At 41.2% G+C, this 21,955-nt stretch overlaps 1 protein-coding gene across 3 annotated transcripts in view; it reads left to right on the top strand.

Moving 5' to 3' along the window:
- LOC141128111 (ras GTPase-activating protein 4-like) overlaps positions 1-21,955 on the top strand; it is a 248,708-nt gene that overhangs the window by 186,863 nt on the left and 39,890 nt on the right. For all 3 annotated transcript variants that reach the window (XM_073615193.1, XM_073615194.1, XM_073615195.1), the window contains exons 9-12: positions 10,676-10,793; positions 14,925-15,078; positions 18,812-18,876; positions 20,633-20,745. In XM_073615193.1, coding sequence (XP_073471294.1) covers positions 10,676-10,793; positions 14,925-15,078; positions 18,812-18,876; positions 20,633-20,745 — 450 coding nt within the window. The remainder of the gene's footprint in view (positions 1-10,675; positions 10,794-14,924; positions 15,079-18,811; positions 18,877-20,632; positions 20,746-21,955) is intronic.

Raw genomic sequence — 21,955 nt, 5'->3', positions numbered from 1 at the left:
TTGTGGGAGGTGAACTTTGCGCGTTTTTTTTACTGTGTGTTTTCTTACCATGTTTGGGGTGCTAATAACAGTTACTGATACTGCAAGAGCGGCACGCATGTTCCTGGAACATGTGCAGAAGCACACATTTCTGTGCATGTTCCTGGAATGTGCATTTGTGAATGGAGCCTTAACCTGACCTTTATAGAATGCCTTCTGATCTGATGGCTTTGTTATTGACTACGTCCCTGCCTCATACACTGACTTGGATATTTGTCTTCTTATCCCTGGCAGCTCAACTTGACCACTCGACCACATACTTTGTAGCTTGTTTTTAATGGAGAGTGGTGTTTTAATGGAGAGTGGTGACATGTGAAAGTCTAATAACTCGCCACTCAACCACTTTAGCTCTTGCACTTCCTTACCCCTTATGGACCTGATGAAGTTTTACAATTAAGATAATGCAGTAATACATACATTGATTTGTTTTGATTTTTTTATTCTATTAGCGGGGGGGTTGTCTTTGGCATTTATTTTGCATTTTTTGCGAAAATATTTTTATTTTCGATGTGATTTATGGACATTTGCAACAATGAAAAAAAAAAGGTTTTTTTTTTGTTTTTTTTTAGAATAAGTAGTGTTACAGTAAATAAATGTAGTAGATAAATGTATACATTTAATTCTATAATGTTTTTCCTTAATAATGAAATTAAAATGATGTTTCTAGTATAAAGCATGGCAAAGTTATTTGCAAAATTTTAAAACATTTACTTTTTTTCCACAGTTTGCACCAATTTATTTTTACAACACTGTAAAAAATTAACAAAATGAATGACCAAAAACCTTTTAATATTAATGGTAGAAAAGAATGGAAATAGAAATAACAGTTAAGGGGAGAAGGGAAGGATGTAGATTAGGGCTAAATATAGATAACAAATGGTTAATTAGGGGGTTAAAAAGAAACATATTTTATTAAAAAAATAATAACCAACACTATAGTGGCTGCATTTTGACAGCCACTCCAGCCACATAGCCAGGGCTATGTGATGCATAGCCCTGGCTGTCATTTTTACAGCTGAAAATTGTTGGTATTTGCAGTGGGAGCTGGGTGTAAATGTTCCTCTCTAGACATATTGACAAATTTTTGTAGGGCGTATCCCCAAATGGTTACGACCTGGGACACCCTTAGTACAGTGCACACATATTAATCATCCTCAAATGGTGAATGCTATTGGTAAAGTGGGCTGCAGTGTTCAATAGACTTTAGACCTCACATGCCTATTGAAGAGGTCCTGCATGGCACCAAAATTTTGCACTTTTCTGCTGTCATATGTAGGGCTGCCAATAAGGTGGTACAGCCTACAGCCGACTCTCTTCTACTGGGTCTGGGCCCCATCAGTTCCACAGGGGGGCCCAGGCACCTGCCAAGCAGGAGAACCAGCTTTACGGTCTATATCACTGAAACTGATCCTCCTGTGGCTTCCCCTGCAGTGCATCTGTCTTTTCCTCCTCTCCCTTCCACTCTAAACACCCCCTTCCTCTTGCTGTCCAGACCCCCCTGCGTGCTCCCCCTCAAGCTGCTGGCTACTCCTGCTCTCCCTCCCGCCTGCTGCAACTTGTGTGGGGCACACAGGGGATTCAGCATGCAGAGTCACGGGGAAGGGAGAGTAAACATTTTCCAGCCCCTCCCTTTCCTGAATGAACAAAGTGAGCGATCAGTACCGGTACCGTGTTTACTATGCTTTAGTTTGTAAATGAAAAAGAAGCCTCAGAGCACTTCCTATATTCATTTATGTCTGTTGCAGCTGAGGATGCAGAGCAAGGAACTAAGGAATTTAGATGCCTGATATTTTACCAGAACTCCCCCAACAGGGCAGTTAAAAACAATACAATTCTAAAAAGAAGTTGCATTCAAAAAGTAGGCTTTGTGGGGCCCCGTGATTTTGAACAGCACCCCTGACATGTGATTAGTTTGAATAAAATGTTTGGATGTTATTTTAAGATCCCTGGTGTGCTAGAATTTTTTAATCTGTGATGTTACCAGTATCTAGCTGGCAATTGCTGCAGCACCCACCTACTTCTTAACTTACTCCAGGCGTGTGTGAATGAGTCACAAAATAAAAAGGCTTCTGCAAATGGGAAGCAGAGGAGATGGGTTAACACAGCAGCTGCATGTGACTCTGCAGCTGAAGTAGCAGAGACCAGAAGGTCCAGTATTGGACCTCAGGAACTATAGCCATAGCTATCCTTCTGGAGCTCCATAAAACTGTCAGATGTAAGTTCACAAGGTGGCATACAACTCGTTGGACTTAACTCATAGTGTGCCTGCATATTTATCAGAGTGGCGGAATTCCTGAAAATCAGCTTTAACCGCTTGCCGGCCAGCCGCCGCAGTTGTACTGCGGCAATATGGCTCAGCTGCGCGAGTCGCCGTCATGTTACGTCTGTAACATAGACAGCTGCTAGGGGGCGCGTGCGCACCGCCGGAGGCGCGCGTGCCCCCTGCTTGCACACGGAACGAGGCGAGTGCCCGGCAGTCGCCATCACCGCCGGGCTCCCGCGATCGCTCGGGGCACACGGAGAACCGGGATGTCTGTGTTCTCTGAGGGGAGAACAGACCGATCGTCTGTTCATACAGAGTATGAACAGCGATATGTCACCTCCCCTGCACAGTTCCCTCCCCGCTTCAGTTAGAACACACACTAGGACACACTTAACCCCTTCACTGCCCCCTAGCGGTTAACCCCCTTCACTGCCAGTGACATTTTTGCAGTAATCGATGCAATTTTTTAGCATTAATCGTTGTAAAAATGCCAATGGTCCCAAAAATGTCTCAAAATTGTCCGACGTGTCCGCCATAATGTCGCAGTCCCGATAAAAATCGCAGAACGCCGCTATTACTAGTAAAAAAAAGGAATAATAAAAAAGCCATAAAACTATCCCCTATTTTGTAGACGCTATAACTTTTACGCAAACCAATCAATATACGCTTTTTGCATTTTTTTTTACCAAAAATATGCAGAAGAATACATATCAGCCTAAACTGAGAAAAAAATGTTTTTTTTATATATTTTTGGGGGATATTTATTATAGCAAAAAGTTAAAAATATTGCGCTTTTTTCAAAATTGTCGCTCTTTTTTTGTTTATAGCACAAAAAATAAAAACCGCATAGGTGATCAAATACTACCAAAAGAAAGCTGTATTTGTGGGGAAAAAAATGTCATCAATTCTGTTTGGGTGCAACGTCGCATGACCGCGCAGTTGTCAGTTAAAGCGACACAGTGCCGAATGGCAAAAAGTGCTCTGATCAGGAAGGGAGTAAAATCTTCCGGGGCTGAAGTGGTTAAAGTGGATGTAAACCCGATTCATGAAATTTGAGCTGGGCAAATATATCTGCATTGTTTTCTTATCCCTCTTTAAAGCACTATGTCCCGTAGCTTTCTCCCACTCTGTTCTTCTGTTATCAGCATGAGAACATCTGTCAAGCTCTCCGACACAGGAGATTAAGCCAGCCAGAGCTTTGTGTTTAGGAGGATGCTATAAATAGATTAGCACAGAGTTGAAGGATTCAATGAACAGATCTTAAAGTCTCTACCTATGAGGAGAGGGGGTATGTGCCTTTCCTCCAATCAGCTGTCTTGGCTGTATGCCCAGACTTCACTGCAGTGCTAACCAGGAACAGAAAATCTCCTAACAGGATCTGAACATTCTGAAGAATATATAAAGCTGAAGACAGCAGAGGAAACAAATTATACAGCAGATGAAACAAGTTATACATATACATGTATAACTAGTGTAGGAAGATTTCTTTCATCTTTGTGTATCATCTGAGGCTGTTCACTTCACTCAGTATATGTGAGGGTTTACATCCCCTCTAACAGAAACCCATCCCTTTCATTATGTGGACATTTAGCGTCAGTAGCTTAAAAATCTGTATTTTATTTCAAAGTCAATATAAGCAGTTCTAATCTTTAGACATTGATGCTGCTTTTCTAAAGCATTTGAGAATGTTCACACAGTAAATTGTGCAAAATATTCACTTCATTCGTGTGCAGGTGGAATAAGTAAACAGGGATTTTTTTTTTAACCACATGATTGCAGTAAAATCTTTACACATTTTATTGTGTAAACATCCTGAAATCCCTTAGTAAGTCAACTTTTTTGTCTGTGTTGGTTGGGCTGGGCATGCTACATAGAGAGAAGTAGGGGAAAGGAAGGAATGGCATGGCACAACTACAACCTCAGAACAGGGGGCAACCATTGTTTGCTGAGCACCCTGGGTTCAGGGCTCCCAGGGTGCTCCAGTACAGGTGTCTCCAAACCTTCTAAACAAAGTGCCAATATACTGATCTGCAGATTTGCGGGGGTCTTGACTGTGGCCAATGGAAGTAGAAAATGTCTCAGACTTGGTGTTCAGTGGGAGCAAAAAAAAAGTGGGAGGAATAGTTCCCCTATTGTTGGTGTCAGTGGGAAGAATAATGCCCCATCATTGATGTCAGAGTGGGAGTAATAGTTCCCTATTGTTGGTGTCAGTGGGCAGAATAGTGCCCTATCGTTTGTGTCAGTGGGAGGAATAGTGCCTATTGTTGGTGCCAATAGGAGGAATAGGGCCCCAACATTGGTGTCAGTGGAAGGAGTAGTGCCTCATTGTTGGTGTCAATGGGAGAAATTCTGCCACAATGTTTGTATCAGCTGGCAGAATTATACCCCAATGTTTGTATCAGTGGGAGGAATAGTGCCTAGTATTGGTGGGAAGTATAGGGCAAACAAAGGCCGCTGTTTGGAGACCACAGCTCTAGGAAATAGATAGAGGTCTAGGAGATAGATAGGCATCTATTTAAGCCTAATTTTATGCCCCAGTGTCCAGTTTCTATTATTCAGGTTGATATCACATTATTTTACAGAAAGCCAATCAGTGCAAACTAAAAATGCTTAACAGTCTCTTCAACAAATATTTTCTTAGAATGAAAAAACTGAGATTTCAGCATTAAAACTAGAAAATGCAAATGATGGGTCTTTTGAGTCAGAAAGGATGTTTAATATCTGATAGTGTGTATATGACATATTTTTATAATGAGCGCTTCCCTTTTCCATCTTGTAGCAGATATGGTTTTATGCCACAGGAAATTATGACACTACAGTGTTTGTACTAATTAATGGTAAACTTTGTGTTTAATAATATTTCTATTTGCCCTTCTATTGGTTAATGGTTCAAGGGTAATGGAAAAATTGTAGCTGCCTAGTGTTTATTTTACTGCCATGAAAATAAAATAAAACATTAAAATGCTGTTTATTTACACTGTACACTTTATGAGAATAGGGCAACAAATTGAACTGTTGCCCCTAGCGAACAATCTGTTAAAATTCCCAGGGATTTAAAAATGAAACCTGATTGGTTGCTATGGAAAGCCATTTCACTTTCAATCTTTTTTTTTTATAAAACGGCCTAGTGGGAGCAGTTCTGTGGGTTGTTCAAGCGAAATAGACACCTAGTCCCCTTATTCTTCACATGTTGGTGATTTCACAGTTTCTTGGAGAATTTGTGTGTAACATCCTGATTCAGTGCCACTGTATGCAATGGCAGATGTGTTGTGAATCTTAAAATTATTTATTGAAGTTTAAGAAACTGTAGAGTATTATATAAAGACATTGCCACCCATCCCTGTTTGGGTCAGTTAAGGGTCAGTGACTCACTATTACTTGTTAAGGGTCATTGACTCACAAATTAATGAAAGTGGAAGGTGAGGATCAGGCCTTGGACTTGAAAGGTCTGGGGCACCCTGAGGAATTCAATAAGGCAGCTGTGGCGAATGGTGGATTATTTTTTTTGCATGCTTACATTGAGCCAGCATGACTTGATGAAAGCATGCATATCTGATATCCAGGGGGCTGGTAGTGATGCTGTAAATCATTGTAGTAGCCCCCGCTACACACAGCGCTAGCTGTGATCTTTATTCTATGCAAATAGTTTCCACAGAGGGGCACCTCCTTCATTTATAGAACATCTTGTATTTATTTCAGTAAATACAAGGTGTTCTCTGACTGGAACAAGATGGAGATCTCAGTGTCTCCACCTTTCCTCTCCAGCAATCAGTAAGCATTATATAAAATACCTCTAATAAAAATAATTTCTGTTTAACTCCTGCTTATGGTGATAAGTGATATTATCAGTGATATTAAAGTCTTGTTTAAGAATACCAAACATGTTATACTTACCTGCTCTGTGTAGTGGTTTTGCACAGAGCAGCCCAGATCCTCCTCTTCTCGGGTCCCTTGCCAGCACTCCTGGCCCCTCCCTCCCGCCGAGTGCCCCCACCGCAAGCAGTTCAGCACTCTCCAGTGCAGCTGAGGCTGCAGGGAAAGGAATCCAAGGAATCTCTTCCTCTGTCCCTTTCTCGGACATCAGGAGCCTGTTTAAACCCCTGATATTTTACCAAAGCCCCCCAACAGGACTGTTCAAAATGTAAAAAAACAAAAAAAAAACATCGCACGCGATTGCGGATTGCTTGCAGAGTTCAACAGGGGGTATAATTCATGCCTCTGCAGCTAAAGGGTGTAGCATTTGAGATGCGCGATTGCCACCCAGATGCCCAATTGTCCCCTCCTGGCCATCATTATTTTTTCACAGTGCCATCATTATTTATTCACCTTTTAGCCACGCCGACTTTTTAACCAAGTGCGCCGCAGGTCTCTATCCACCTGAAGTGTCCCTCACTCTTAAAGCAGAGGTCCGCCCACTGCTGCAAAAATTAAAAGCCAACAGTTGCACATACTGTAGCTGCTGACTTAATAATCGGACACTTATCTGTCCTGGAGTCCAGCGATGTCAGCACCGCAGCTGATGTCTCCATCAGCTTTCGGGTGCATGTCGCCTCCATTGCGAGTAAGGGAACCCGGCAGTAAAGCCTTACGGCTTCACACCGGAAACCAAACTGCGCATGCGCCAGGCTCTGCTCCTCTTTCCTACTGGTCCGGCGGCTGGGGAAGGAGGAGGGCAGAGGAGGGAGCCCAGGCGTCAATACCCGCGGCTGAGGCTCCCGGAAGTGGGAACAGGATACCTTTTTAAAGACAGGTATCCTGTCCCCCCTCACCCCCGAAAGGTGCCAAATGTGGCACCTGAGGGGGGAAGGAGTACAACGATGGGAAGTTACACTTTTGGGTGGAACTCCGCTTTAACTTTAAAGGTTGGGAAGTATGTCTAATGTCTCATGGTGGGTTTCCTATTTATTCTTCCTGCCCTGAATTCCTAAATGGGAAGCAAATGCTCTTGTCCCAACTTTCAATGTGAAGCATCCTGGCACCACAATGTGTTCATCATATTAGTACAAATATGGACTTTGCTTAGTGATGTTGTAGAGAACTCCGGGGAGATGTCTCCCAAAAATTCCCTGCAGGCAGAGGGCACACAGGTTTAGGGACTGGCACTTTAAAGATGGGGATGTAGATCTCTGGATTTGGATTGAATATCATTTATTCCATTGCATACTCCAGTCCGTAGTTTCTTCGAGCAAGAAAACCTGTGCTAGTAGAAATAAATAAGCTCTGATTCATGAAGCTTCAGTTGCACTTGAGGGGTGCTAAACAGCACATAAGACATTCTAAAATAGCTTATGATAAAATTGAGAGGCCATTATGGCATACTTAATAGCATAACTAAAGACAAAACTTTTTTTTTTAGATTTGGACAGAGTAAAATGGGACTAGAACACACCTGTCAGGTTTTATTTGATATCTGTACCCTTCTTAGGGAGATTCATCCTCTCTGTTTGCCCTGTTTACCGTTATCACCGAGAGCGAAAGTGAAAAAAAATCCAAAATTTTGGGTTGTCACCAGGACAGTAATAGAGGGGAAATCTTCCAATGGGGAGACTAGTTTTGTTGACAACCAGCGTTTTGCTAATTGTGGAGGATTTCTTCTTATATTCTGTTTTAGCTATGAGACAGGAAGTAAAGGGAAATCTCCCCAGCGGGACACATTTGACACACAGAAACTGACAAGGGTTATAACCCTTCCTTACGCTATCCAAATGAAAAAAAAAAAAGTGTTCTATTTTAAGATGTCTTAAAGTAACATTAAAACGTAATTTTTTATTAAAATAATAAACATGTTGTACTTACCTAATCTGTGTTTTGCACAGAGCAGCCCCGATCCTTCTCTTTTGTTGTACATGCTAATCAAGATGGTATGTATGTACATATTGTTAGTAGAGTTTTTCTTTACACTTGCTGAATGCTGCTTTCTCTTAATGTTCATCTGGAATGTAACCAGGGTATCTCCTACTTTTTCAATAAATGAAAAAATACATATTTTTGCCAACCCTAAACTTTTTATGTTCTTCATTCTAAATCTAAACCAACCAATTTAAGGCATGCGTCCCAGACTGTGTTATACAGTGGAAACCCTTGCTTTCATATTGAAACTTTAGAATGTGTTTGCTTAAGCAAAAGATTAGCATATAACAAATAACATTGTTTACTGTACTTAGAGTACTTAGCATGTTTGACCGAGCTTCAGCTTTGGTTTATATCTCAGTTGACTATTGTCAAAAGAATCATCCCTGTATTGTAATGTTTGCAATCTAGCTTAAGAAAGTCACTATAAAGCAGGTTAAGCTTTATGAATCAAAGTCAATCAGTTATCCAAATTAAAATCTAGAAGCATAGCCATGGATGTGAGGGTGCATTCAGAAGATGCAACCACTGGAAGCTCTGGCTTAAAGTGGAGTTCCACCCATTTAAATGTCAGCAGCTACAAAAAGTGTAGCTGCTGACTTTTAATAATCAGACACTCACCTGTCCCACGGTCCAGCGATGCGGGTGCAGGAAGCCTCGCTCCTCTCCCCCTCCTCTCTGAGGCACCGGCATTCAAACTGTGGGCACCTGGCTGTGGTTGCACAGCCGGGCGTGCATTGCACATGAGTGAGCCGAGCTGCGCACTGTGAATGGCCGGGCAATCTTCTGGGACCTGTGACATGTCCCAGAAGATTGCAGGGAGGGAGGGGGGAGAGGTGATCTTCTTTCCAGTGTCGCGGAGCAAGGGGAGGAAGTGGGAGCTGGGTGCCTGTAAAAACAGGGTACCCCCTTGTCCCCCCAAAAAATAACATACCAAATGTGGCTTGTCAGAGGGTCACCAACACTTACAGCGGAAGTTCCATTTTTGGGTGGAACTCTGCTTTAATAAAAATACTCTCAACTATCTCTCAGCTACTTTATAGGACTTGTCATAGGACACCCATTTTTGGAGATGACACAAACTCGTTAGGTACTGTAACTGAGTGATCTAAACCTTGAATAGGGTTCTCTCTGCCTCCCTGTAAAAACTTGCATTCTGGAATATACTTGATCCATAAATTTGGTTTGGTAAGCTATTGATGCTCTTGACATAGCACTGTTTACGGCTATAAAATGGGTCTCTCCATCTCCGCCTTCTGTTGGAGAGTGCCTGAAAGAGATACCGTCCAAATTATCTTTTGATACATACACTAAAAGGGGTTGTCCACTGAGGTTCCAGAAAATATGGGCTTGCTGTATAGACAAACTGGAACCTACGTTCATTTAGTCTGATCCCAAGTTACTGTCCCTTGGCAAATGTGGTTTGAAGGCAGGTGTCCTAATAGTTGACAAAGGGGCTGATTATAAACACACGCACTGATTATTATGTATGCTAAGGCTCCATGCACACTAGTGGTTTTTTTTACGCTAACAAAACGCTGGCAAAAACCGGAGATAAAAAAGGCTGGTAATAGCTTTTTGTAGTAGCGTTTTAAGAGCGTTTAGGAGCGTTTATTTTATTTTATTTTATTAGTTTTTTGCAGTAAAAGGAAAAAAAAGCTCAAACAACGCTATTAGCAGCGTTTAGCAATGCTTAGGATTGTTTATGCTGGAAAAACGCTCCAAGAAACTATACAAAAACAATTTTTTTTTCTGCTCCTAGATGCTGACATTTATAACACACTAATAGCCTAAAGTAGTGTGCATGGACACATAGGATAACACTATTTAGCTTTTAGGAGCAGGAAAAAAAATGCTAATAACAGCTTCTAGAAGTTTAGGAGCTAGTGTGCATGGAGCCTTAATGTAATTTTTATGGTATGTGATAAGACTGCTGCGTTTTGATATGACTGCAAAATGCACATGTATTCTGTACTTCCTTCAGAGTAAAAATGTATATTCTGAGGACTCAGTAGTAGATCGCCATGGGACTCCTCTGTCTCTTTGCAGAACTCTGTGAACCGCTTGCCCCTATGTCACACTTCAGTACACTGTATGCTTTGATACATTTTGCTGCTGCTTTTTCTGTATGTATATTTGTGGTTTTATTTAAAAATAATTTACAAAACACAAACACTCAATAAAAAAAGACTTTTCTAAACATACCTGATGATATCGGCTAAACCTAGGACCATTGTTTCTTTTCTCTATAGCCCAAGTGGCCTAGGTTGTCTTCAGCGGTTGCAATATTGCTTCATTTAGCAGTGATCTCATAGCTATGGACAGCCTTAATTGTATGACTAGTATTCCAGGTAAAATGTGCATTGTCATTCTGAGTTAAACTTACTAAGGAAAGGATTATCAGCGTAAAAGCCTAGTAAAAGGATTATCAGAGTAAAATTTGAATATTTTTTTATAGAAGCCAACTATGCAGTATACATATTTCTCACTACATTTAGCTGTTCCTTTTTTTTTTTTACCTAGGGGAAATCTTGGTTCTCTTCAGCTGCAGGTGCGGCTCCGTGATGAGACTGTTTTGCCATCAGATTACTACAAGCCTCTAGTGGAGCTACTGTGCCAGGAAGTCAAAGCTTCTTACAAGGTAACATAAGCAAATCAAAGGTTGCTTGGTTGTATTAAAGCTGAACTCCATGTATGATCTTTTTTGAAAAGTTAGGCTAAATTCACACTGGCAACTAGCACAGTGCAAATGATAAAAGCAGGGATCTGCTGATTCCTGCTGCTGTTTTTTGCCACCTGTGAGCAGCGGCTGAGCCCTGTACACTTCAATGACAGGTCGACAGTTGCCAAAGCTGTCTGCACAGCCAGCAATTACCTGCAGTGATCACTTTGTGTGCATCCAGCAATGATTGCCACAGGTGATGCCAACCGAATTTCGATCCATGTATAGCCGTTTCTTTTGTTGAACGGAATGTTGGAAATTTTTTCTTGATCAGCCTGCTGCAGCTAATTGGCTCCAGTGCTGATCTGGATGTTCTGATAGTGGAGGAGATCCTGCTGTCAGAATACAATGGCACAGCAATGGGGTATTCCTCCATCCACTTTGCTTGTGTGGATGGAGGAATCTATTTGTTTTTTGTTTTTTTCAGCCTGTATAGTGACCAACAGGGGATCACTCACTTAGCCCCTCCGCCAGGGGCGGCCCATCCATTAGGGGCGCACTGGCGCTGCCCCCCCATCCATGCGTCCGGCCCCCATGCAGGACGCCAGATGCATGAATTCCAATGGGGGGGGGGGTTTATAAGCACATGATTAGAGCCAGAGGCTATAATAGGCTTCAAAAAAGAGTGGGCTTGGGGCGCAGAGTCGATTGTCCGAAAGAAGAAGCGTTCCGATTGGCCGCCAAAGAGGAGGGAGGAGACGGAAGCTGCCGTGATTCCCGCGGAGGAGAACAGGGCTAAGGGAAGCCGCCAGTGATGCCCGCTGCCTGTCGCCAGGGTGAAGCGCTGCCCGTCATAGATGGGATAAGTGCTCCAGACCAGTACATTGGTCAAAGCTGGAGTAATGTAACTATGCAATAAAAATTATACCAAGACTCCAGCTGTAAGAAAAGAAATATGATGTGTCTTGTAACTTTAATTTTCTAATAGGAAAGTAGCATTGATAAATTAAAGTGGTTCTAAAGGCAGTAGTTTTTATTTTACCTTAAAGGGGTTGTAAACCTACGTGTGTTTTTTCACCTTAATGCATCATATGGCAGTGACCGGCCCCCCAGCCCACCCCCGTTTTACTTACCTGAGCCCTGGAACTTGACCCGGGGGGACGCGCTTTCTCTCTGCCCGGGGTTCTCAGCTCTTGATTAGATAGATTTAGCAGCACAGCCATTGGCTCCTGCTGCTGTCAATCAAATCCAATGACGCGGGCGCCGGGGGGGCGGGGCCGAGTCCTGCATTCAGCCTCTATGGACGACGAATGCTGGACTCGGGAGTGCACCTGCAAGGTAACCCCCCGTGAGAACACTTCTCCCAGGGGGTTATCTGATGTGGGGAGAAGCCACGAGAGCTGCCGAGGGACCCCAGAAGAGCAGGTTTGGGGCCACTCTGTGCAAAACGAGCTGTACAGTGGAGGTAAGTGTGATATGTTTGTTATTTAAAAAAAAAAAAAACACAACAACAAAAAAACGAACCTTTAGTGTCACTTTAATCCATCCTATGAAGGTAACAAAACCTTCTGTGTGCAGCTCCGCTAACCTCCCCCCCCGCCCCCTATACTTACCTGAGCCCGATGTCGATCCAGGGTTGTGCACGAGAGCAGCATTGCTGCTCTCTCTCTCTCTTCCCAGTGGCTCAGACACAGCAGCAGGCTAGTGAGCAGGGAGCAGGGGGTGGGTCTGAGCTGCACTGTGGCTTGTCAATGGTCACACAGAGTGCGGCTTGGGAGCAAGCCTGCATGAGAACCCCCATAGCAAGCAGCTTGCTATGGGGGCACTCAGCAGGGGAGAGGAGCCAAGAGCACCGGCAGGGGATCCGAAAAGGGGGGATATCAGGGTTGCTCTGTGCAAAACCATTGCACAGAGCAGGTAAGTATAACATGTTTATTATTAAAAGAAAAAAAGTTTTATCTTTACAATCACTTTAAGGCTGGGTTCACACTAGTGTGAATTGGATGTGGGTTTCTCTGCATCCAATCTGCATGTCAGGAGACTGTGACCGACTCTCAATGGAGCCGAATCACACAGCCCTAGGACAGCTGCGGAGAAGTTTGCAGAAGAGTCCTGTGCATCTTCCGGTCCATTTCAGGTTCGAATCCAGCCAAACATTCAGGCCTGATTCGTCCCTGAAACGGAGAACAGCGACGCACCGGACCCCTGCTGTGAGCCACTCCACACAGCATTGTGAACCCAGCCTAAGGATAATATGAAGCAGAAGAGTAAGTGTATATCTTAGATGCCTCCTTTATTTACTGTATTTTAGCAAACAAGCATAAATGAAGGACAGTCCTAGGCATCAGTGAAAATGTAATTATAAAAATGTTTTAATTTTTTATATATACATTTATGCATTACACAATACAACCGAATATGTTTAATTAATGAAGGGGTTAATGATCATGTGGGATCATTTAATGTTTCTGTATAATAGCATGTGAGTAGGGGCTTTGTTGTTCTTTGAGAAAGCAATAAGCCTAGCGTGAAGATTTGAACTTTTTCCACCTGGCTGTTTTAGTAATGCAAGAATATTATTTTGCCTCTTGTGTGGCATTCCTGTTGCTGGTACGATTGATCAGTTCAAATTAGTTGTGTTCTTACCTGTATAAGATTACAAAGCACTCGGACTGTAGATAGAATATAAACACGCACTCAATAATAGTGTCTAATGTCTATGGCCACTTTCTTCCCTATCTACTCCTAGTTGTAGCGTTAAGGTATAATATTACTGAAGGACATTTTACAGATCTATAACAGAGTACAGGGGGTCCCCTACTTACAAACATCCGACTTACAAACGACTCCTACTTACAAACGGAAGGAGACAACAGGAAGTGAGATGAAATCTACCCCTAGGAAAGGAAATTCACTCCTGTAAGAGTTAATATGGGAAAAAGGGGTCTCCACTGATGCTTTATCACCAATCCTTATTTCCCTAATAACCCCAAATTTTCAAAATCCAATTGTCATTGGGACAGAAAGTGAGGTGAAATCTTCTGAACAGGGGCACAGACAGCAAAACAAATGTTACAGGGGTGATAACCCTTCCCTATGCTATCTACAAAACTTAAAAATAGATTTTTTGGCTGGAGCTACACTTAAAAAATGTACCTGTTCCGACTTACAAACAGATTCAACTTAAGAACAAACCTAAAGTCCCTATCTTGTTTGTAACCCGGGGACCCCCTGTATAGAGGGCAGAGATAGCAAGTGACCCACAGAAACTAATTAGAAACCAGCCTTAAGCAACAGTGACTATCTTGGTAGCTAAAATAAGCAGGTTTAATAATGTGCTTCTAAAATTCAATTTGCTTTCCATAGACTATAGCAAACCAGTGCTTCAGAACGATTATATAAACCATTGTTTATTTCGATTGCTGGTCATACACTCCCAGACTCTCAATAGTAATGCATACATATAAGCATAGATAGTAATACTTAAACAATGCAGTGCTTTTAAAGCTGATCTCCATGGTTTAGTCCAAGGTGGTCCAAACAAACTATTTCCCTCACTAACAGATGCAGCACATGTGTGAGCTGTATAAAGTGTATGTAATCTAAGCTATATACAGTATACAGTCTGAGCACTGCCCAGCAATTCACAGGCAGGTTTGTATTCTATGAATGAATACAAAGCTTCCTCTGATTGCTGTGTTGTAGATGTGATGTTATGCTACCACTTCTCTGCCTCGGCCAATCAGAAGTTTTCTATTAATTCATAGAATACAAAGCTCTCTGTGAATGGCTGAGCAGCACTCAGCCCAGCTCAATGTTGTTCCAGGAGCTGGGCAGGAAGTTCCTGCCCCACTGCTGGAACACAGAGCTGTATACTGTATGTAGTTGAGGCTACATACAATTTATACAGAGCACATAGCTACTGCACCTGTTAGTGAAGTAAATAGTTCATTTGGACCAGCTTGGTCAAAATGAACTATTTAAACTTTACTAAAAAAATGGAGAGCAGCTTTAAGGTGTGCAACATGTAGCAGTGGAAATTAGATTTTTTTTGAGAAGGCCATGGACATTAAAACTATAGTCCTGCGAATTCTGTTTGTGTTTCAACAGGAAAAGTGTGGACCTTTAATAACACTGATAGATGAAACCACATCTGCTGAATGCAGACAGGAAGTGGCCACCAACCTTGTAAAGATTTTCTTAGGACAAGGGCTAGCAAAGGAATTCCTTGATCTACTCTTTAGGCTTGAGCTGGAAAAAACAAGTAAGTGACATCTGTGCATGTTTTCTGTTGCAGGAACAAAAGTAAAATTTCTCAAAAGAAGTGCCATTGTTGCAATTGATCTTTTATTAATTATGGGCATTAAGTTGCTAAATTAAGTCACTGTTTTAGAGAGGCTAACCACACCCATAGCTGATATTTAAAGTGGAACTTTAGTTAGAAAATGAAGTCCTGATAGATCACTTCAGGCTGGCCTTTTTTCAGGTATAGCTATGTAAAACATTAAAAATAAGTGCCTATACTGTTTAAAATCCAGTCATACACTGTCTCACCCTATTCTGCACACACTTAGTTGCTCTTAACTTTTTAGGCACTTTTAGGCACTGTTGAATTTGTAGAAGCCGATCTGCTGACAGCCTTGAAGCGGAATTAAACCCTCCTATCCTTTACAGCCAGGGAAGCTGCTTCTGTTTGATCTGCATCTGCCAGAGTGCTGAACATTTTATAAGTTATGACACCTGCCATTTGATGGTTTGACAGTTTGGTTGAGGACAATCCCAGCATTCCAGGAATGTAACTGTTTTTTGAAAATGTTAAATCGATGGGTTTAGTTCCGCTTTATGATTTATTGATGTTCAGGGGCTCTGGGCTTCAGCAAAATGGCAGCCTCCAGGAAGAATAAATGGGAGCAATGCTGGGGGCAATTTTACAGCACACACTAATTTTGGTAGCATAATTGTTAAAGTGGAATGTATGTTACTTGCTAAACAACATTATTTTATATTAAGTTGTTATGGGTAAAGTTCCTCTTTAAGTTCTGTTTTGCTGCTGGCAGTTTGAATCACTTGAATCCAGTTATGCAGTACCCCACATCAGAACGCAAAGTCCCATCTGTCATGACCTTTACTAAAAGTGAAATAGTGGTTTCCCTGGGACTCATTATAATGTAACAAACAACTATCGAATCCGGTTGAAAATAGAGACACAAAATCACCATGGAAGTCTATAAGAGATGTAAGAAGACTGAAGGTCATTCAAACTACAAATATTCACCCACAGCAGAAGTAATATTTTTTTAGAATTGCCCATTATAGGCTATTTTAAAATATCAACATCTGCTACTGCGTATACTGTAGACCTGCATTTCCCGTCTGCATTTACTTCTGCCTAATTATATTTAAACTAGAGGGATTACCTTGAAAAAGTATTCATACTCCTTGAAAATTTCCACATTTTGCCATGTTACAACCAAAAACGTAGATGTATTTTATTGGGATTTTATGTGATAAACCAACACAAAGTGGCACATAATTGTGAAGTGGAAGGAAAATGATAAATGGTTTTCAACATTTTTTTCAAATAAATATGTGAAAAGTGTGGCGTGCATTTGTATTCAGCCCCCCTGAGTCAATACTTTGTAGAACCACTTTCACAACTGCAAGTCTTTTTGGGGATGTCTCTACCAGCTTTTCACATCTAGAGAGTGACATTTTTGCCCATTATTTTTTTGCCATATAGCTCAAGCTCTGTCAGATTGGCTAAAGAGCATCTGTGAACAACAATTTTCAAGTCTTGCCACAGATTCTCAATTGAATTTAGCTCTGGACTTTGACTGGGCCATTCTAACACATGTAATATAAAAGACAAGTGCAGCACAATAAAAATGTATACGTAAAATTATGATGAGATATCTATAATAAAATATGGATGGAGATAAAAGTCCTTATTAACTCATAAATGGAAATAGAACTCCCACTCTTGATCGAAACAGGATAAATCAAATCTTCTCAGATACTCTTGTAAATTCAATCTTTAGGAAATTGTGCTTACCAGAACTGTTGGACCTCTAAATTATAGGAGGTCATACGGGCCTGATAACCAGAAACATCCCTCGCTGATGAAGTCCGTATGGACGTAACGCCGCGTACGGGGGCGGAGTCTATCTGTGACGTTATTTGTTAATTTTTTGCTCTGATTGTTATTTTATTTTTAAAGCATTCTAACACATGAATATTCTTTATCTAAACCATTCCATTGTAGCTCTGGCTGTATGTTTAGGGTCGTTGTCCTGCTGGAAGGTGAATCTCCGCCCCAGTCTCAAGTCTTTTGCAGACTCTAACAGGTTTTCTTCTAAGATTGCCCTGTATTTGGCTCTATCCATCTTCCCATCAACTCTGACCAGCTTCCCTGACCCTGCTGAAGAAAAGCATCCCCACAACATGATGTTGCCACCACCATGTTTCATGGTGGGGATGGTGTGTTCAGGGTGATGTACAGTGTTAGTTTTCCGCCACACATAGCCTTTTGCTTTTGGGCCAAAAAACAAAAAATTCAATTTTGGTGTCATCTGACCAGAGCACCTTCTTCCACATGTTTGCTGTGTCCCCCACATGGCTTCTCGCAAACTGCAAACGGGACTTCTTATGGCTTTCTTTCAACAATGGCTTTCTTCTTGCCACTCTTCCATAAAGGCCAGATTTGTGGATTGCATGACTAATAGTTATCCTGTGGACAGATTCTTCCACCTGAGCTGTGGATCTCTGCAGTTCCTCCAGAGTTACCATGGGCCTCTTGGCTGCTTCTCTGATTAATGCTCTCCTTGCCTGGCCTGTCAGTTTAGGTGGACGGCCATGTTCTGGTAGGTTTGCAGTTGTGCCATACTCTTTTCGGATGATGGATTGAACAGTGCTTCCTGAGATGTTCAAAGCTTGGGATATTTTTTTATAACCTAACCCTGCTTTAGACTTCTCCACAACTTTATTCCTTACCTGTCTGCCTTGGCCTTCATGATGCTGTTTGTTCACTAAAGTTCTCTAACAAACCTCTGAGAACAGCTGTATTCATACTGAGATTAAATTACACACAGGTGGACTCTATTTACCAATTAGGAAACTTCTGAAGGCAATCGGTTCAACTAGATTTTAGTTAGGGGTATCAGAGTACAGGGGGGCTGAATACAAATGCACGCCACACTTTTCAGATATTTATTTGTAAAAATTTGGAAAACCATTTATCATTTTCCTTTCACTTCACAATTATGTGCAACTTTGTGTTGGTCTATCACTTAAAATCCCAATAAAATACATTTACGTTTTTTGGTTGTAACATGACAAAATGTGGAAAATTTCAAGGGGTTTGAATACGTTTTCAAGGCACTGTACTCACAGTAAGGATAGGTTCACACTACTGCCATCAGATCCGATTTTCAGTGCAATTAAGCAGTGCAACTTGGTTGTGTTTTAGATGTGGTTTGTATGTTCTATGGAGCCAAAATCTCACTGGAATCACACCAAAGTAGTACAGGATCCTTTTCCAATATTGTACCATACGTTGTTGCATTGATGTAAATGGGCATCATTCAAAAATGTGATTTCCATTGTCATGCGATTCTGTGTGACTCACATTGCATTAGTGTGAACTAGACCAAAGGCTAGTTTGGATGTAAACCAGGCAATCTGTCAGTATTAATGGGGACATGTCATGCAAGCACTATGTAGATAGTACTGTTGGGGATTGAACTTCAACCCCACATTGCAGAGCAAGTATAATATCCTGCTAGGTGACGGCCATCAAAAGTAATACTTGTATCAACATGCATGTATTGGAAATTGTGCGATGTTGGTAAAATGATGATGGGAACCAAAGCTTTAATAGATAAGCATTCAGTCTGCACTTGTGCTCTTTTATATTCCATTCAGTTTATGGTTGATAAATAATATTTCCTGATTTTATATATTGATGTTTGAATTGTAAATCAAATATATTATTATCACAGATGAACCAAACACATTATTCAGAAGTAATTCTTTGGCTTCCAAGTCAATGGAATCCTTTCTTAAGGTAAACAATATATTTTTAATTTATCATCTTAATTCTCAGTCTTGTCAGATATTTACGTGTGAAGGCTTAATTTGATGAATTCCCAATTGTTTCATGCTATGCATATTTAAATAGCTTATAAATCATTACAAATGTCCCCAACTGCCTTCAGTTTCTTTATGCCTGTGTCTACAATTCAGTCTGCTCTCACAATATCTCCCTTTGTGGCCACCCATTCAGATGCACTGAAAACAAAGACTACAAGTGTAAGTGATGAGTCGGAATGAAAAAACACATCCCTGGAATCCCTTTAGATAAACATTTTCCTCCCTGCTGGCCACCCAGTGATGAGACTTTAGCAGTGCTGATAGAATGTTATGAAGCAACTGCTGGGCAGACTACATAGCTAGATCCTACATCATCAAGTGACCCTCTCTCCCTCCCTCCCCCGGAACATACACATCTAAAGGGTGCCTGAGGATGTGTTCCTTCACTCTGGTTCAAATGAAAAAGCAGTGACTATGAGTCCCCACTGAGAGCAGAATGTAAACAAAAGAGCCAAAAATGAAAAAAAACACACAACACAGTTTTTGACAGGTCCTTTATTAAAAAAAATGTCCTGCAATGTAGATCTATCACCAGTCACGTCGTCCAGTGATGTAGGTTCATGTCAATCATGACAAATGACGGCTGCCAACCCACACAGTCAAAAAGAAAAAACGCCTTCCGCTGAACCTGACTGCTCCTGTTGCCAAAGCCAAATTACATTTCTGGTTCTTCCCACTACTAAAGTAAGCAAAGGGAAATGTTCATATATTGTCAATGATGTCATAAGTGGCTTGGATTACCCGGTGATGTCCCTTTGTTTAGTGCAGAACTGGCAACATCAATCGTCCCCAATGCTGAGGTAAACAAAGGGGCAGGCATCACCCAGTGACATCACTGAGTACCCCGCCTACTTATGACATCATTGACCAGATATGGACATGTCCATATATAGTCAATGCTCAATGACATCATAAGCAGGCAGGAAAAACTGGCAATGTCATTTGGTGATGGCAAACTATGGGAGCGGTCGGGTTCGGTGGGCAGCCATTTTTTCTTTTTTTTTTTTTATCATGTGGTCCCCCCCCCAAAATCCATAACAGGCCCAAAGGTCAGCTCTTTTGTTTACACGTTGCTGTCAGTGGGGAATCCCCCTTGACAGTAGGGATAAATCCAACTGTAAAACAAACGCCTTTTTCCCTGTAAATACAGCAATTATGAGTTAGTGATTAATGTGATGTATTATTATGAAATAAATTTGAATTTAGTACTCCTTTAAAGAAATATCCTCTGTCAGGGGTAAGGCACGGGAAATATGATCCTGGTTGTCTTTAAGACCTTGAAAGGGAAACTTGCCACCAACTTTTGCTACACCAAGCTCAGTTTTTAAGCTATTCTTTGAGCCAGGTGACCTCCTCATATTCCTAAAGAGAATCTATTATAGGGCAGATGATATATCACTTCTGCTTCCAGTAGTGAAATGTTCATAAGAATACACAGAAAATTCTCTAAAGTAGGTGGCTCTGGGGATGCAGATTTAAAGCACAGATTCAAAGCACAGCTTGACTTTTCTCTGTCTTGCTCATGAGAAAATCTAGATAATAAGGCTCCAGAAATCTGTAAAGATTGGTAGGGAATCAAAGCTTGACCCTTCAGCCAGCTTATAAAAAAATCACTAGTTTTATTTTTCATAATCTTCATGTTTATGATGCAAATATTGTTTATGCTGTAGGTAGCAGGAACCCAGTATTTACATAGTGTTGTTGGACCAACGATCAATCGTATCTTTGAAGAGAAAAAATATATTGAACTGGATCCTAGTAAATTAGAGATTAAAGAAGCTGGGTAAGTGTGGATACTTTATTAATATCTAATATTATCTAGTAAGTTAAAACTGAACTCCATGGAAAACAAAAGTTCTCCCTTGCAGTAGGGCTTCCTCAAAGTGCAAGGGTTAAATGCTCATTTAGGTCTAGAGTATTGATAAAAATGCATGTTTACTGACCCTCTCACCTTCTCCAGCAGGTTCCCTACACACTTCCAGACCAACCCCCCTAGCCTCTTCTTCCCATGCTTCAGCAGTTGCAGGTCCTCTGACATCATCAAATTTAATGCAAGGCCCCTAGCCCTATATCGGACTTGAGGATGCCTAGGGACAGTCTACTGCTGGAGCGTAAGGTAGTAGAGGAGAGTGGTGGCTGCTGGGTAACCAAGGGATCAGTTATGTAAAACAGCTTTTTCTGGTACCCCAGATGTAAATCAGCATCTAACCCTTGCAGGCAGCCTCACTGCAGGAAGGATTTTTCTTTTCCCCAGAGATAGGCTTTAGTAATATGTGTTATAATGAATTATATTATGCACTGTGAATATAGTTTAATAAAGACAAAATATTTATCTAAATCCTGAAGCAGGTGATTTTTATAGGCAGTCTTGTACATTACAGCATTTTTAAACAAAGAGCAGCTGCATGCAAGCATTGCACTTTACACACTTCAGCATTTCCATATTTCCCTTGTGTATTCCCAATCTGAAAAATGTAGCCAAGCCAGGAGGTTCACTGCTGAGCCATAACTGAGGGAAAGCTCCATAGTCACTGACAGAAGCACAGGCCATGCAAGAGGTTAAAACCTGCTCCTTTACACAAAAAAAAATGAAAATAAAATGGGGTTTGGGTGGAGTTCTGCTTCAACTAAAATTTAGCTTATTGCAGTTTTTTTTTTTTCAAGGAATAATAATGATACAATGTTTACATAAATGTTACACTGTCCAGAAGCTGAACATCTGACCCTCCGGTGTTCCTTTTGTCCACATGAAACAATTTTAGACATAAGAACTAGGATGTCAGAAACAAGGCTTTGCCTGTAAGTCGGAGAGAGAAGGAAGTAAATACCCATAACTAATCATTTTCACATCCTTTTTAAGTGCATGACTTTATATTGCATAAACATGTATTTTGTTCTCTCTTCCACTGAGAGGCACAGGAAGTCTTTCCCCTTCAGGTTCTATGGCTACAATGGGGTAGAACACTGGAAAACAAGAAAACAAAAAAACTTTA

Source organism: Aquarana catesbeiana, linkage group LG02 (genome assembly GCF_042186555.1).
Source record: "Aquarana catesbeiana isolate 2022-GZ linkage group LG02, ASM4218655v1, whole genome shotgun sequence".
NCBI lineage: Eukaryota > Metazoa > Chordata > Amphibia > Anura > Ranidae > Aquarana > Aquarana catesbeiana.
This window is presented reverse-complemented; position numbering and strand designations above follow the sequence as displayed.